This window comes from Bombina bombina, chromosome 1 (genome assembly GCF_027579735.1).
Source record: "Bombina bombina isolate aBomBom1 chromosome 1, aBomBom1.pri, whole genome shotgun sequence".
In the NCBI taxonomy this organism is placed as follows: Eukaryota; Metazoa; Chordata; class Amphibia; order Anura; family Bombinatoridae; genus Bombina; species Bombina bombina.
The window spans coordinates 495268371-495284600 of record NC_069499.1 but is presented as its reverse complement, the minus strand read 5'-3'; the positions used below and the strand labels follow the sequence as shown (position 1 = coordinate 495284600).

The 16230-nt window shown below is 37.9% G+C and overlaps 1 protein-coding gene across 1 annotated transcript in view; it reads right to left on the bottom strand.

The window, feature by feature from the left end:
- The window catches only part of DNAH7 (dynein axonemal heavy chain 7), a 784664-nt gene that overhangs the window by 516563 nt on the left and 251871 nt on the right, over positions 1-16230 (bottom strand). The window contains exons 30-32 of the mRNA XM_053698573.1: positions 14376-14558; positions 12300-12476; positions 11679-11810 (exon numbers count right to left, since the gene is read on the bottom strand). Coding sequence (XP_053554548.1) covers positions 11679-11810; positions 12300-12476; positions 14376-14558 — 492 coding nt within the window. The remainder of the gene's footprint in view (positions 1-11678; positions 11811-12299; positions 12477-14375; positions 14559-16230) is intronic.

Here is a 16230-nt window from a genome sequence, read left to right as displayed (position 1 = left end):
TGCCCGGTACTTCTTACACTTGTTCCCCATCTCCTATTAGATCCCTTAGGAGGTTTTCACAACCTTGTTCTTTAAGGTTCTCTCCAGCTTATATCTTGGACAATTTCCGGGGATCCTGGACTTCCGAAGGACTTTCTGCATCAGCTAAATCTTTATTACAGGATACCTGGGCTCCAGGAATCAAGAAATGTTATCTATGCTCCTAGTCCAGATGGGCTAGCTGGTGCGATCAAAGACATTTGGATCCCTTTTCAACTCCTCTAGCTGAGATCTTGAATTTTCTAACTTCCTTATTTGACGACGGTTTAGCCTACATGTAGATCTATCAATGTCTATAGATCAGCTATTTCAGCTGGTCATGAACTAATCAACAATTTGCCCATTGGCCAACTTAAAAGACCTCCTTCTTCCAAATATTCCTCATTTTGGGATTTAACCTAATCTTCTCTCTCTTTCAATCTTGGCCAGTTAACCAGTCTCTTTCTTTAAAAAAGCTTTCTTGCAAATTAGCTACTCTTCTTTGCCTTTTATCTTATAGAAGAGTATCAGATGTGAAAGCTATTGATTTTTCTTCCAAAATGTTTTCTCCTCAAGAAGAACTAAATCCATGTCTTCTATTTTTTATCCCTATTTTTCGGATTGTCCTTCCGTGTGTGTGGTTCATTGCCTGAAAGAATACGAGAATCGTACCTTACCCTTTAGAAATTCCTCTTCTAATCAACTTTTAATTTCTTATTCTCCTCCTCATGCTCCTGTCTCTTCTACTTCTATCAGTAGATGGATTAAATGGGTCATGAATGAAGCAGATATAGATAAATCTTTGTCTTCTCATTCAGTAAGGGGAGCTGCTGCTTCTAAAGCTTTCTGTAAATCAGCTTCCCTTCAAGAAATTCTAAATGCAGCAGACTGGTCATCTGATTCAGTCTTCAGGCAGTTTTATTTCAAACTTATCAATTCTTTCCCTCTGGATTAAATTTTTGCCTAGCTTTAAACTTTCAGAATAGGAGTCTCTGTCCTTGTAATAAAATTCCAATTATCCTAGCCTTGGTGAAGGAATAATCTAGATTTTATTAAAGAGACAGAGATGAGTATTTTCCCTCCATTCCCATACCCTTGGGCAATTCTTATTTTTATAATTATAAATCTATTATTTGACAAGTAATTTATTTATATCTATTTCAGCTCCTGGTTCCTCTTCTACAGGATTTCAACCTCCTTTGGGAATGTGAGGATAATCTTTGTGATCAAAATTATCACACACAAGCTTCTTCAACTTTTGCAGGAATTCATCCTCAACCTCTGTTCCTTCCCGATGGTCTTCATGGAAGAATTTTTCTTTATTTTGTAGGCTTCTTGTTTTTGTTTTTTGTATTTTCTTTGGGACTTATTTCTGAAGATTCCTACCATATTTTTTCCAGCACCAAAGTTCAAAGAAGCAGTTGGAATATTATTGGGACTGTTTATACTAGAATGAACTTTTCTGATTGGTCTGCCCTGAATCACACCATTCAGGGTTGTTTCTCATTGGTTACCATATTCATTTCTGTTATCTCTATGTTACACTTTTAACTTGTATTATGTTACTTTGAATAGCTGTTGAGAAGTAAAGGAAAAGGCTTATGCAAAATACTCGTCTCTGTCTCTTTAATAAAATCTAGATTATTCCTTCACCAAGGCTAGGATAACCGGAATTGTAGTCAAACTTTAGTGTTGTAAAAGGTAATAAAACACACACACACAGACACTACACATTCTCATACAACATTCTCAAACACAACACACACCATACGCTCATACAAGCACATACAACACATACTTTCATACAACACACACACACCACACTCTCATACAACACACAAACACCACACACTCGCATACAACACACAAACACCACACTCTTTTATACAACACACAAACACCACACACTCTCATACAACACACAAACACCACACACTCATACAACACACAAACACCACATATTCTCATACAACACACACATACCACACACTCATACAACACACACACTCATACAAGCACATACAGCACATACTCTCATACAACACACACACACCACACTCTCATACAACACACAAACACCACACACTCTCATACAACACACAAACACCACATACTCTCATACAACACACACCACACTCTCATACAACATACAAACACCACACACTCTCATACAACACACAAACACCACACACTCTCATACAACGCACAAACCTCACCACATATTCTCATACAACACACACACCTCCACCACACACTCTCATACAACACACACCAGCACCCACTCTCATACAACACACACCAGCATCCACTCTCATACAACACACACACCACACTTTCATACAACACACAAACACCACACACTCGCATACAACACACAAACACCACACTCTTTTATACAACACACAAACACCACACACTCTCATACAACACACAAACACCACACACTCATACAACACACAAACACCACATATTCTCATACAACACACACATACCACACACTCATACAACACACACAATCATACAAGCACATACAGCACATACTCTCATACAACACACACACACCACACTCTCATACAACACACAAACACCACACACTCTCATACAACACACAAACACCACATACTCTCATACAACACACACCACACTCTCATACAACATACAAACACCACACACTCTCATACAACACACAAACACCACACACTCTCATACAACGCACAAACCTCACCACATATTCTCATACAACACACACACCTCCACCACACACTCTCATACAACACACACCAGCACCCACTCTCATACAACACACACCAGCATCCACTCTCATACAACACACACCAGCACACACTCTCATACAACACACACCACCACACACTCTCATACAACATACACCACCACACAGTCTCATACAACACTCACCACCACACAGTCTCATACAACACTCACCACCACACACTCTCATACAACACTCACCACCACACACTCTTATACAACACACACACAGCACACATCACACACTCTCAAACAAACACACTCACACAGAAGAAGGAAGAGAGAAAAAAGAAGAAAAGCCAGAGATGGAAGGAGAGAGGACAGAAGAGTGGGCATAAATAGAGAAGAAAGGAGGAAATTGAAAGTGAAAAAAGAGGAGGGGAGATGGGAAGAGATAGGAAAAAGGAGAGAGGGGATATACAGAAGAGAGAGAAAAAATGTTTTATTTTTCTCTGTTTTTAAATCAGTGGGCACTATAAAGAAAAGAATATATACACTTTTTAAGTAAGATGCCTCTGCATTACATGTTAAAAAATATTTCAATGGTTTAAAAATATTGGTTGGTCCTTAAAAAGCATAACATTAGCCATTAAAAGCCTGTTTTCCTACTCTGTGTGTATATACGCACATACATATATTTACACATTTTATTTCATTTTAATAATACTTAAATAGTCCCAATTTAAACACAGTAACGGCCTTATACCAACTTATTTCTGCAGACATTGGTGCTGCTGTAAATCAAACTGGCAGAAGAGTAAGCAGTAGCACAGATCAGCTCCTCTCACATAACCTCCTCACCTCCACAGCCTGACCATTTGTAAAGCACAATTTAACCCCACAGCTGCCAAAAAATAACTGCAGTACATTGCATGAGATTATACTGTGCTGGGCATGTTATTTTTTGTTCTCAGCAATAACAGTAGTTTTTTTCCCCAAGGCTGCATTCCTTCAACAGAACCTGTCGGCCCCCATGGTTAACAACGCTGTGATTCTGTCTGTGAGCTAGCCAGGAGAAGCAGGGAAAGTAAAACAATTAGACAGTAACAGCCAAAAATGGGAGAGACTCACTACTAGATTGATTTATAACTTCCTTCAGCATGCTCAAATTCTGCAGCTCCCATAACAAAGAAGTATGGGCATCAGCTTATAACAGCACAGTGAGTGGAGAAAAACAAATAGGGGACAACGTAAGAACACAAATTTATGTACCTGCATCAAATGTTAAGGTGCCAACAGTGTGCAGAATAGTTGAGTAGCAATTACGCTGCTGTAGCCCACAGTAACTACTTAGACTGACAGCAGACTGTGCGCAATGAAAATTAAACCTTTTTTTTTTTTTTTTTAAATTAAAGGCATGCCTATCTTAAAAGGAACAGTGCTCCTGAAGCTTGCGACCCAGTAAACACGGTGATGCAACCAAGTAGTGGGTCGCGACCCGTGGTTTGAAGAACCCTGTCCTAGAACATACCCGAAACTGTACACACTCTTCAAGTTAAGGGATAAATAGTGATCTATCAAGTGGCATAAAATCTCACATTTTCATTTACAAGCAAGCATCCATCTGGGCGTGGCTGCTACACAACTGCATTGATTTCATCATCTGAAATAATAATTCCCAAGCTCCATTCCATTTTTGGAATTCCATCATGCGCAATTTTGTTTTTACACTGATAAGTAGTCACGTTTTCATCGCACTAGCTCTACTACTACATGCCCCCAACATCGCCGAACCCTACATTATATTTATTAACCCCTAATCTGCCATCCCCAATGTCGCCGCAACCTAACCACATTTATTAACCCCTAATCTGCCGCCCCCAATGTCGCTACCACTATAATAAAGTTATTAACCCCTAAACCTAAGTCTAACCCTAACCCCCCTAACTTAAATATAATTACAATAAATCTAAATAAAATTACTACAATTAACTAAAACAAATAGCCCTTTTAAGGGCTATTTGTAATTTAGTGTAGGGTAGGGCTTTTTTATTTTGTTAGGGGGATTAGAGTAGGTGTAATTAGTTTAAAAATCTTGTATTTATTTTATTATTTTCTGTAATTTAGTGTTTGTTTTTTTGTACTTTAGATAATTTTATTTAATTGTAATTAATTGTATTTAATTTAGTTAATTTATTTAATTATAGTGTAGTGTTAGGTGTAATTGTAACTTAGGTTAGGTTTTATTTTACAGGTAAATTTGTCTTTATTTTAAATAGGTAGTTAATAACTATTTAACAACTATTGTACCTAGTTAAAATGTAGTTATGATATCTACAATGTAACTATTAGTTATATTGTAGCTAGTTTAGGGTTATTTTATAGGTATTTAGTTTTAAATAGGAATTATTTAGGTAATTGTAGTAATTTTATTTAGATTTATTGTAATTATATTTAAGTTAGGGGGGTTAGGGTTAGACTTAGGTTTAGGGGTTAATAACTTTATTATAGTGGTGGCGACGTTGGGGGCGGCAGATTAGGGGTTAATAAATGTAGGTAGGTGTCGGCGATGTTAGGGATGGCAGATTAGGGGTTATTAAAATTTAACTAGTGTTTGCGATGCAGGAGTGCGGCAGATTAGGGGTTAAAAACACAATTTATGCTTACCTGATAAATTTATTTCTCTTGTGGTGTATCCAGTCCACGGATCATCCATTACTTGTGGGATATTCTCATTCCCAACAGGAAGTTGCAAGAGGACACCCACAGCAGAGCTGTAATATAGCTCCTCCCCTAACTGTCATAGCCAGTCATTCGACCGAAAACAAGCCGAGAAAGGAGGAACCATAGGGTGCAGTGGTTACTGTAGTTTAAATTTAAAAATTACCTGCCTTAAAATGACAGGGCGGGCCGTGGACTGGATACACCACAAGAGAAATAAATTTATCAGGTAAGCATAAATTGTGTTTTCTCTTGTAAGGTGTATCCAGTCCACGGATCATCCATTACTTGTGGGATATCAATACCAAAGCTAAAGTACACGGATGAAGGGAGGGACAAGGCAGGAACTTAAATGGAAGGAACCACTGCCCGTAAAACCTCTCTCCCAAATATAGCCTCCGAAGAAGCAAAAGTATCAAATTTGTAAAATTTTGAAAAAATATGAAGCGAAGACCAAGTCGTCGCCTTGCAAATCTGATCAAAAGAAGCCTCATTTTTAAAGGCCCAAGTGGAAGCCACAGCTCTACTGGAATGAGCTGTAATCCTTTCAGGAGGCTGCTGTCCAGCAGTCTCATAGGCTAAGTGGATTAAGCTTCTTAGTCAAAAAGAAAAAGAGGTTGCCGAAGCCTTTTGACCTCTCCTCTGTCCAGAGTAGACAACAAACAAAGCAGATGTTTGAAATCTTTTTAGTAGCTTGTAAGTAAAACTTTAAAGCACGGACCACGTCCAGATTGTGTAACACAAGGATGGAACAACAATCTCTTGATTGATATTCTTGTTAGATACCACCTTAGGTAAGAACCCAGGTTTGGTACGCAGGACTACCTTATCCGTATGAAAAATCAGATAAGGAGAATCACATTGTAAGGCAGATAGCTCAGAGACTCTACGAGCCGAGGAAATAGCTACCAAAAAAAGAACTTTCCAAGATAAAAGCTTGATATCTATGGAATGAAGAGGTTCAAACGGAACTCCTTGAAGAACCTTAAGAACCAAGTTTAAGCTCGAGGGTGGAGCAACAGGTTTAAACACAGGCTTGATTCTAACTAAAGCCTGACAAAATGCCTGAACGTCTGGAACATCTGCCAGACGCTTAACTAGCTGACAATCCTTTTTCCAAACCTTCTTGGAGAAAAGATAATATCCTAGCAATCCTGACCTTACTCCATGAGTAACCCTTGGATTCACACCAATAAAGATATCTACGCCATACCTTATGGTAAATTTTCCTGGTGACAGGCTTTCGTGCCTTTCTTAAGGTATCAATAACTGACTCGGAGAAGCCACGCTTTGATAAAATCAAGCGTTCAATCTCCAGGCAGTCAGCCTCAGAGAAATTAGATTTGGATGGTTGAAAGGACCCTGAAGTAGAAGGTCCTGTTTCAGAGGCAGAGACCATGGTGGAAAGGATGACATGTCCGCTAGATCTGCATACCAGGTCCTGCGTGGCCACGCAGGTGCTATCAGAATCAACAATGCTCTCTCCGGCTTGATCTTGGCAATCAGTCGAGGGAGCAGAGGAAACGGTGGAAACACATAAGCCAGGTTGAAAGACCAGGGCGCTGCTAGAGCATCTATCAGTGTCGCCTTGGGATCCCTGGACCTGGATCCGTAACATGGAAGCTTGGCTTTCTGGCGAGACGCCATGAGATCCAGTTCTGGTTTGCCCCAACGATGAATCAGTTGTGCAAATACCTCCGGATGGAGTTCCCACTCTCCCGGATGAAAAGTCTGACGACTTAGAAAATCCGCCTCCCAGTGCTCTACACCTGGGGTATGGATAGCTGATAGGTGGCAAGAGTGAATCTCTGCCCAGTGAATTATTTTTGAAACTTCTAACATCTCTAGGGAACTTCTTGTTCCCCCTTGATGGTTGATGTAAGCTACAGTCGTGATGTTGTCCGACTGAAATCTGATGTACCTCAGAGTTGCTAACTGAGGCCAAGCCTGAAGAGCCTTGAATATCGCTCTTAGTTCCAGAATATTTAATGGAAGGAGAGACTCCTCCTGAGTCCACGATTCCTGAGCCTTCAGGGAGTTCCAGACTGCACCCCAACCTAGAAGGCTGGCATCTGTCGTAACAATTGTCCAATCTGGCCTGCGAAAGGTCATACCTTTGGACAGATGGACCCGAGATAGCCACCAGAGAAGAGAATCCCTGGTCTCTTGGTCCAGATTCAGTTGAGGGGACAAATCTGTGTAATCCCCGTTCCACTGACTGAGCATGCATAGTTGCAGCGGTCTGAGATGTAAACGTGCAAACGGCACTATGTCCATTGCCGCTACCATTAAGCCGATTACTTCCATACACTGAACCACCGAAGGGCGCGGAATGGAATGAAGAACCCGGCAGGAATTTAGAAGCTTTGATAACCTGGACTCCGTCAGGTGAATTTTCATTTCTACAGAATCTATCAGAGTCCCTAGAAAGGAAACTCTTGTGAGTGGGGATAGAGAACTCTTTTCCTCGTTCACTTTCCACCCATGCGACCACAGAAATGCCAGTACTACGTCCGTATGAGACTTGGCAATTTGGAAGTTTGACGCCTGTATCAGGATGTCATCTAAATAAGGGGCTACTGCTATGCCCCGCGGCCTTAGGACCGCCATAAGCGACCCTAGAACCTTTATAAAGATTCTTGGGGCTGTAGCTAATCCCAAGGGAAGAGCTTCAACTGGTAATGCCTGTCTTGAAAGGCAAACCTGAGAAACCGATGATGATCTTTGTGTATCGGAATGTGAAGATAAGCATCCTTTAGATCCACTGTAGTCATATATTGACCCTCCTGGATCAGTGGTAGGATGGTACGAATAGTTTCCATCTTGAACGACGGAACTTTGAGGAATTTGTTTAAGATCTTTAGATCCAAAATTGGTCTGAAGGTTCCCTCTTTTTTGGGAACCACAAACAGATTTGAGTAAAAACCCTGTCCCTGTTCCTCCTTTGGAACTGGATGGATCACTCCGATAACTAGGAGGTCTCGTACACAGTGTAAGAATGCCTCTCTCTTTATCTGGTGTGCAGATAATTGTGAAAGGTGAAATCTCCCTTTTGGGGGGGAAGCTTTGAAGTCCAGAAGATATCCCTGGGATATAATTTCCAACGCCCAGGGATCCTGAATATCTCTTGCCCACGCCTGGGCAAAGAGTGAAAGTCTGCCCCCTACTAGATCCGTTCCCGGATAGGGGGCCGTTCCTTCATGCTGTCTTAGAGGCAGCAGCAGGCTTTTTTACTTGCTTACCTTTTTTCCAGGTCAGGTTTGGTCTCCAGACCGTCTTGGATTGAGCAAAAGTTCCCTCTTGTTTATTATTAGAGGAAGTTGATGCCGCACCTGCCTTGAAGCTTTGAAAGGCACGAAAATTAGACTGTTTGGCCCTAGATTTGGACCTGTCCTGAGGAAGGGCATGACCTTTTCCTCCAGTGATATCAGCAATAATCTCCTTCAACCAGGCCCGGATAGGGTCTGCCCCTTGAAGGGAATGTTAAGTAGCTTAGATTTTGAAGACACGTCAGCTGACCATGATCTAAGCCATAGCGCTCTGCGCGCCTGTATAGCAAAACCAGAATTCTTAGCCGTTAGTTTAGTCAAATGAACAATGGCATCAGAATAAAAGAATTGGCTAGCTTAAGTGCTCTAAGTTTGCCTAGTATGTCATCCAATGGAGTCGCTACCTGTAAAGCCTCTTCCAGAGACTCAAACCAGTACGCCGCAGCAGCTGTGACAGGGGCAATGCATGCAAGAGGCTGTAGGATAAAACCTTGTTGAATAAATATTTTCTTAAGGTAACCTCTAATTTTTTATCCATTGGATCTAAAAAAAAAAAAAAAAAGCACAACTGTCCTCGACAGGGATAGTAGTACGCTTTACTAGAGTAGAAACTGCTCCCTCCACCTTAGGGACTGTCTGCCATAAGTCCCGTGTGGTGGCGTCTATTGGAAACATTTTTCTAAAAATATGAGGGGAAGAGAACGGCACACCTGGTCTATCCCATTCCTTATTAATAATTTCTGTAAACCTTTTAGGTATTTGGAAAAACATCAGTACACACCGGCACTGCAAAGTATTTATCCAGTCTATACAATTTCTCTGGCACTGCAATGGTATCAGTCATTCAGAGCAGCTAAAACCTCCCTAAGCAACACGCGGAGGTGTTCAAGCTTAAATTTGAATGTAGAAATATTAGAATCAGGTATCTTTCCTGAGTCATTAACATCACCCACTGAATGAAGCTCTCTTTCCTCAGCTTCTGCATATTGTGAGGCAGTATCAGACATGGTTCTTAAAGCGTCAGTATGCTCTGCATTTTGTCTCACCCCAGAGCTATCTCGCTTACCTCTAAGTTCAGGTAGTCTGGCTAATACCGCTGACAGTGTATTATCCATGACTGCCGCCATGTCTTGTAAAGTAAACGTTATGGGCGCCCTAGATGTATTTGGCGCCATTTGAGCGTGAGTCCCTTAAGCGGGAGTCAAAGGGTCTGACACGTGGGAAAAGTTAGTCGGCATAACTTCCCCCTCGTCAGATTCCTCTGGTGATAATTTTTTTAAAGACAGAAAATGATCTTTATTGCATAAAATGAAATCAGTACATTTGGTACACATTCTAAGAGGGGGTTCCACCATGACTTCTAAAATAATAAACAAGGAGTTTCTTCTATGTCAGACATGTTTATACAGAATAGCAATGAGACTAGCAAGCTTGGAAAACACTTTAAATCAAGTTAACAAGCAAATATAAAAAACGGTACTGTGCCTTTAAGAGAAACAAATTTTGTCAGAATTTGAAAAACAGTGAAAAAATGCAGTAAATCAAACAAAATTTTTACAGTGTATGTAATAGGTTAGCAGAGCATTGCACCCACTTGCAAATGGATGATTAACCCCTTAGTTCAAAAAACGGATCAAAAAAACGAAATAGACGTTTTTTAACAGTCACAACCAACTGCCACAGCAAGCTGTGGCCCTACCTTCCCCAATAAACGACTTTGGAAAGCCTTTGGGCCCTTTAGAGATGTCCTATAGCATTCAGAGGGCCTTTGAGGGAAGCTGGATGTCACAGTTTGTAATTTTAACTGCACCAACTGTAACTTTTATACTACAACAGTGGAAATTGTTTCTAGTCAAAATTTAAGCCAGCCATGTGGAAAAAACTAGGCCCCAATAAAGTTTTATCACCAAAGCATATATAAAAACGATTAAACATGCCAGCAAATGTTTTATATTGCAATATCATAAAGGTATTACCCCTGGGAGTAAGCATGATACCAGTCGTTATTAAATCACTGTATTCAGGCTTAACTTACATTAATCCGGTATCAGCAGCATTTTCTAGTGTTTTCCATTTCTAGAAAAAATTATAACTGCACATACCTGATAGCAGAATAAACTGCACGCCATTCTCTCGCTGAAGTTTTACCTCATCTGTGTAATCCCCTCAAACATATGTGAGAACAGCAATAGATCTTAGTTACAACCTGCTAAGATCATAGAAACCTCAGGCAGATTCTTCTTCTATTTACTGCCTGAGATAAAATAGCACAACTCCGGTACTATTTAAAAATAACAAACTTTTGATTGAAGAAAATAAACTAGCTATATTTAACCACTCTCTCCTACAACGTCCTTGCTTGTTGAGAGTTGCAAGAGAATGACTGGGTATGCCAGTTAGGGGGAGCTATATTACAGCTCTGCTGTGGGTGTCCTCTTGCAACTTCCTGTTGGGAATGAGAATATCCCACAAGTAATGGATGATCCGTGGACTGGATACACCTTACAAGAGAAATATTTATTTTAGTGTTTGCGATGTGGGGGGGCCTCGGTTTAGGGGTTAATAGGTAGTTTATGGGTGTTAGTGTACTTTTTAGCACTTTAGTTAAGAGTTTTATGCTACGGCATTGTAGTGTAAAACTCTTAACTACTGACTTTAAAATGCGGTACCAGGCTTGACAGGAAAGGCTGTACCGCTCACTTTTGGTCAGACTCGTAATACCGGCGCTATGCAAGTCCCATTGAAAATATAGGATACGCAATTGACGTAAGTGGATTTGCGGTATTTCCAAGTCTGGCCAAAAAAGTGAGCGGTGAGCCTGTCATTTCAAGACTCGTAATACCAGCGGGCGTAATCTCGTAATCTAGCCGCATGTTTCTTAAAAAAAAAAAAAATTTTCGTTTATTGCATACACTGATTCGCTAAAGACATCATTTAAAAAAAAAAAAAAAAAACACATACCTCTAACCATGAGCAAATTTCTCTTTCATCCATGGTCAGTGTTAATGATTCATCTGCAAACTCATCCAACATGCAGTCAATGAGATTCATTAAGGAACGAACTAAATTTGTATCAGAGGTTGGAGACAGTTCCTGAAACAAAGCAGTATTTTTTTTTGTTCAATCATTTCCCAGAAACCAACAATTAACTGACAATTATAATGTTATAATGTGTATTTCTCATCAAGTATTAAATGTAAGTTATTATTATTATTATTATTATTAATAATAAAAAATGTACTGTATTTAAATTTCAGATAATATATCTAAAAAAAAAAAAAAGGGCTGAAAGTCTCACCTGTGTTAAAACTTAACATTTACTGTAACACATCATTTGTATTAATTTAATAATAGATTGCTATTAATTTACAAAATGTACAATTACTTTTGGAGATGTCATATTCAGAATACAAATTGTAAGCACTTGTATTTGTATTAATTCAAACAAAATTACATATTTATCTGCCTAGTGGAAGAGACAATTCTGTTTAATTTTACATATCTTGTGCTTTATAATTACTTAACATTTATTTCAAAGCTACGTAAGTTATCCTTATAAATTATCTAAATGTCTTTTAATACCTTGGCACATTTTCTGATCATTTGTAGACAGGGAGGGACCATTCGGTCAAACATTCCCTCAATATAACTTTTATGCATTTTGTTCAGTCCAGGGGGAAGTATGTTGAGCCAAGATACCATAACTGGTCTCCATCCTAACATATGAGGTTCCATGTAAATCATTCCACATCTAGATACCTACAACAAAGTTGGAAATAAATAAATATTACAATATTTAATTGTATTGTATTTAAATCTACTTTATTTTAAATACAAGCTCTAGTATTGTTTGGGGATAAAACCTATGGTACAATCAACTGTTGACCTGTATTGGAAGCTTTGGTATTTAACTTGTAAAAAATTATGTTAACTTATCATGGTAGGCACTAGCTTTTACAATCCCACCTGTTTATTACATTTCCAAGAGTTCTTTATTCAACTGTATCCATTACAATGAAATAACAAAGAGTTAGCCCTGGTAAAGCCTATAATCCAACAAACTGCAATATGAGTGAAAAGAGGAATTTCTTAATTTAAATTTGTTAATTTCTGTTTCTTCACTCAATACAGCAGAAGCATTCAACAATGACATTAGGTCTACCATTGGCTAATAGGCAAGCATAAAGCACTTAAAAGGACTACCCTGTATTTCATGTGGCATTTTTGAACTCCAAGAAGACTGAAGGCATACAAAAATAAGCAGGGAGAATTAAGTAAATGCCTCTAATATTCTGAATAAAGAAACCAAAGCATTTATGACAGTGCATTTATATTTGCTATAAGGATGATAGAAATCCATTTTTAATGACACTAATGAGTGTGTACTAGAGCGACAATAAAAAAATGGTTGGGTGGGTAAAAAAATACAAGCAATACAACAAATTAATGCAAGAACAATATGTATGTCAAATTGTAAAACATAATGAATGATTATTAGACATTTAAACCAGAATGGTCAGATGCATGAGATCTGCTCTCTCCACTCACTCTCAGTTGATTGGGCCATAGTTTCAAATAGCCACTGCTTCATATATAAAATATACCTAAAGGAGCAATTTTTTTTATTTTAAACAATGCAGCTAGTAGAACAAGTCACTGTAAACACATCAAGGGAAAACAAAATATATATTACACTGTCCCTATAGGTACTTCTAAAAATGGCATTAGCGTGTTTTGTCTATGCCCAATGTTCTTTGTAAAATATCCTTGAAGTGAAAATAAACCCTAACAGGCCAGTTTATGGTTTCTGAAGTCCTGTTTGAGCAGTGACAATGACGTTACCAGAGCTTTTCTCTTTGGTTATTATTTCCAACGTTAATGTTATTATCACTGGGGTACAAAGGTTAACCATGGACATGCGTGAGTTTCCACTTTGTGCTCATCATTGAAAGTTTAGAGAGCATTAGTTACCGCAAGTTTGTAATATTTTTTCTCACAAGCTAACAATAGTGCTTCTCTTGTAATCTAAGCCATTGTTTGGCATTTTGTTCTATTAAAGCACTACTAAATACAGTAAAATTTGATAATTAAAAAAACATTATATAAAAGATATGCAAAAACACTTAATTTGAATTTGAAATGAGCAGTAGAATAATTGTTCTGGCAAATGTCAAAGATAATCCAATTTTACCTCCTCTTGCATCATGTGACAGGCACCAGCTAATCACAAAATGGATATACGTATGTACTTTGCACTTTTACACATACTCAGTAGGAGATGGAGCTTCAGAAATAGCATATAAAAAGAATGTGTGCGTTTTGATACTATAAGGAACTATATTGGCTTTTTTTTCTAAATTGCATGCTTTATCTTAATCATGAAACTTTAATTTTGACTTTAGTGTCACTTTAGTGTCACTTTAAATGTTTTCAGTGTTTGGTTTGTTACCATGTATTTACTTTCATATATATCTATAGGACTGACATTTAGGTCAGCGATTTCTAATTTTCATATTTCACTATTTGGATTTTTGGCTTTAAAACCTTTGACAAACTGACTTTTTTAAAGTGCTACATCAGCATTATATTGAATATTAAAGGATTGATTTAACCTAATTTAATCACATGAAAGTACTTAAAAATGAAGAAGTTACATACAGTTGCAGGAGAAGCAACTTCTAAATCCATCGGTTCAAATATCAAACTCATCTGATTAGACATTTGGATAATTTCTCCACTCATCAAACACAACTTCTTGTTATCATCCAATACAGTGTTCATATTTTCAATCCAAACTGCATCTACTGGGCCATCAAAAATGAGCCATTTTCTGTCCAGGGTCTAAAATAGCAACAACAAAAAAACCATTACATATTTCTCTTACAATTCATACAAAATTACAACTTCTGTAAAGATAAGGCATGACAAACTTAATCCAAACCTAGGCCAAAAAAGAGTAGATTTTTCCATTTTCATTTAACACCTCACCTCACAAACACACATACACACACAAATATATATATATATACAATTTCAAAAAGGCAGACACTCTCTCACATAGTAGTCAACCACCAGGGTGTCCAGCTTGAAACAATTGTATATCCAAAAGAATCCCCAAAATAGTGAGAAATGGGAAGCGGCACTCACTGGATTTGAAACGTCACAGGAGAGTTTGTGTAATAAAGAGTTTTTTTCTTTGAATTACAAATCCATAAAGTGCCGCTTTCCATTTCTGCCTATTTTGGGGATTATTTTGGATTTATATATATATATATATATATATATATATATATATATATATATATATATATATATATATATATACAGAAACAATGTGTTTGTATGTGTGTGTGTATATATTGTATATATATATATATATATATATATATATATATACACAGAAACAATGTGTTTGTATGTGTGTGTGTATATACTGTATATATATATATATGTGTGTGTGTATATATATATATATATATATATATATATATATATAAACACATATATTTTATTTATTTATTTTCAATATTGTCAGTGTTTATCATGTAAATTATTATTCAATACATTTACTAAATTCTGCAATTAATTTATAGCAGAAAATGTTATAATATTAAAGTATTACACTTTCCCCAACCCAACTGACATATGTTCTTTGAAGAACATTGAATGACTATAACTATATATATATATATATATATATATATATATATATATATACAGCGCTCAGCATAAATTTATAGTTTTATAGAACATTTGTTTAACTCATTACTGAAAGTAAGGTTAATAATATAACTTAGATTACAAAATCCTCAGGTTTACTCAAAGTAGCTGATGCACAAATGAATACACCCCACAACAAAAACTACTACATCTAGTATTTTGTATGACCTCCATGATTTGTAAGGACAAGCACCAAGTCTTCTAGACATGGAATGAACAAGTTGGCGACATATTGCAACATCAATCTTTTTCCATTCTTCAAGAACAACCTCTTTTAGAGCCTAGATACTGGATGAAGAGTGATGCTTAACTTGTCTCTTCAGAATTCCCCATAGGTGTTAAGTTGGGTTCAGATCAGGAGACATACTTGGCCACTGCATCACTTTCACCCTGTTCTTCTTCAGAAATGCAACAGTGGCCTTAGATGCGTGCTTTGGTTCATTGTCACATTGGAAAAACTGCATGATGACCAAGGGCACAGAGTGATGGTAGCAACTTCTCTTTCAATATAGAGCAGTATATATGTGAATTCATGATACCATCAATGAAATGCAGCTCCCCGACACCAGCAGCACTCATGCAGCCCCACAGAAGGACAATGCCACCACCATGTTTCACTGTAGCACCATGCATTCTTCCTTGTACTGTTCACCTTTGTGACGCCATACAGTTTTGAAGTCATCCGTTCCAAAAACATTTATCTTGGTCTCATCACTCCAGAGTACAGAGTTCCAGTAGTCTTCTTCTTTTTTAGCATGTGTCCTGGCAAATGCTAGGTGGGCTTTTTTGTGCA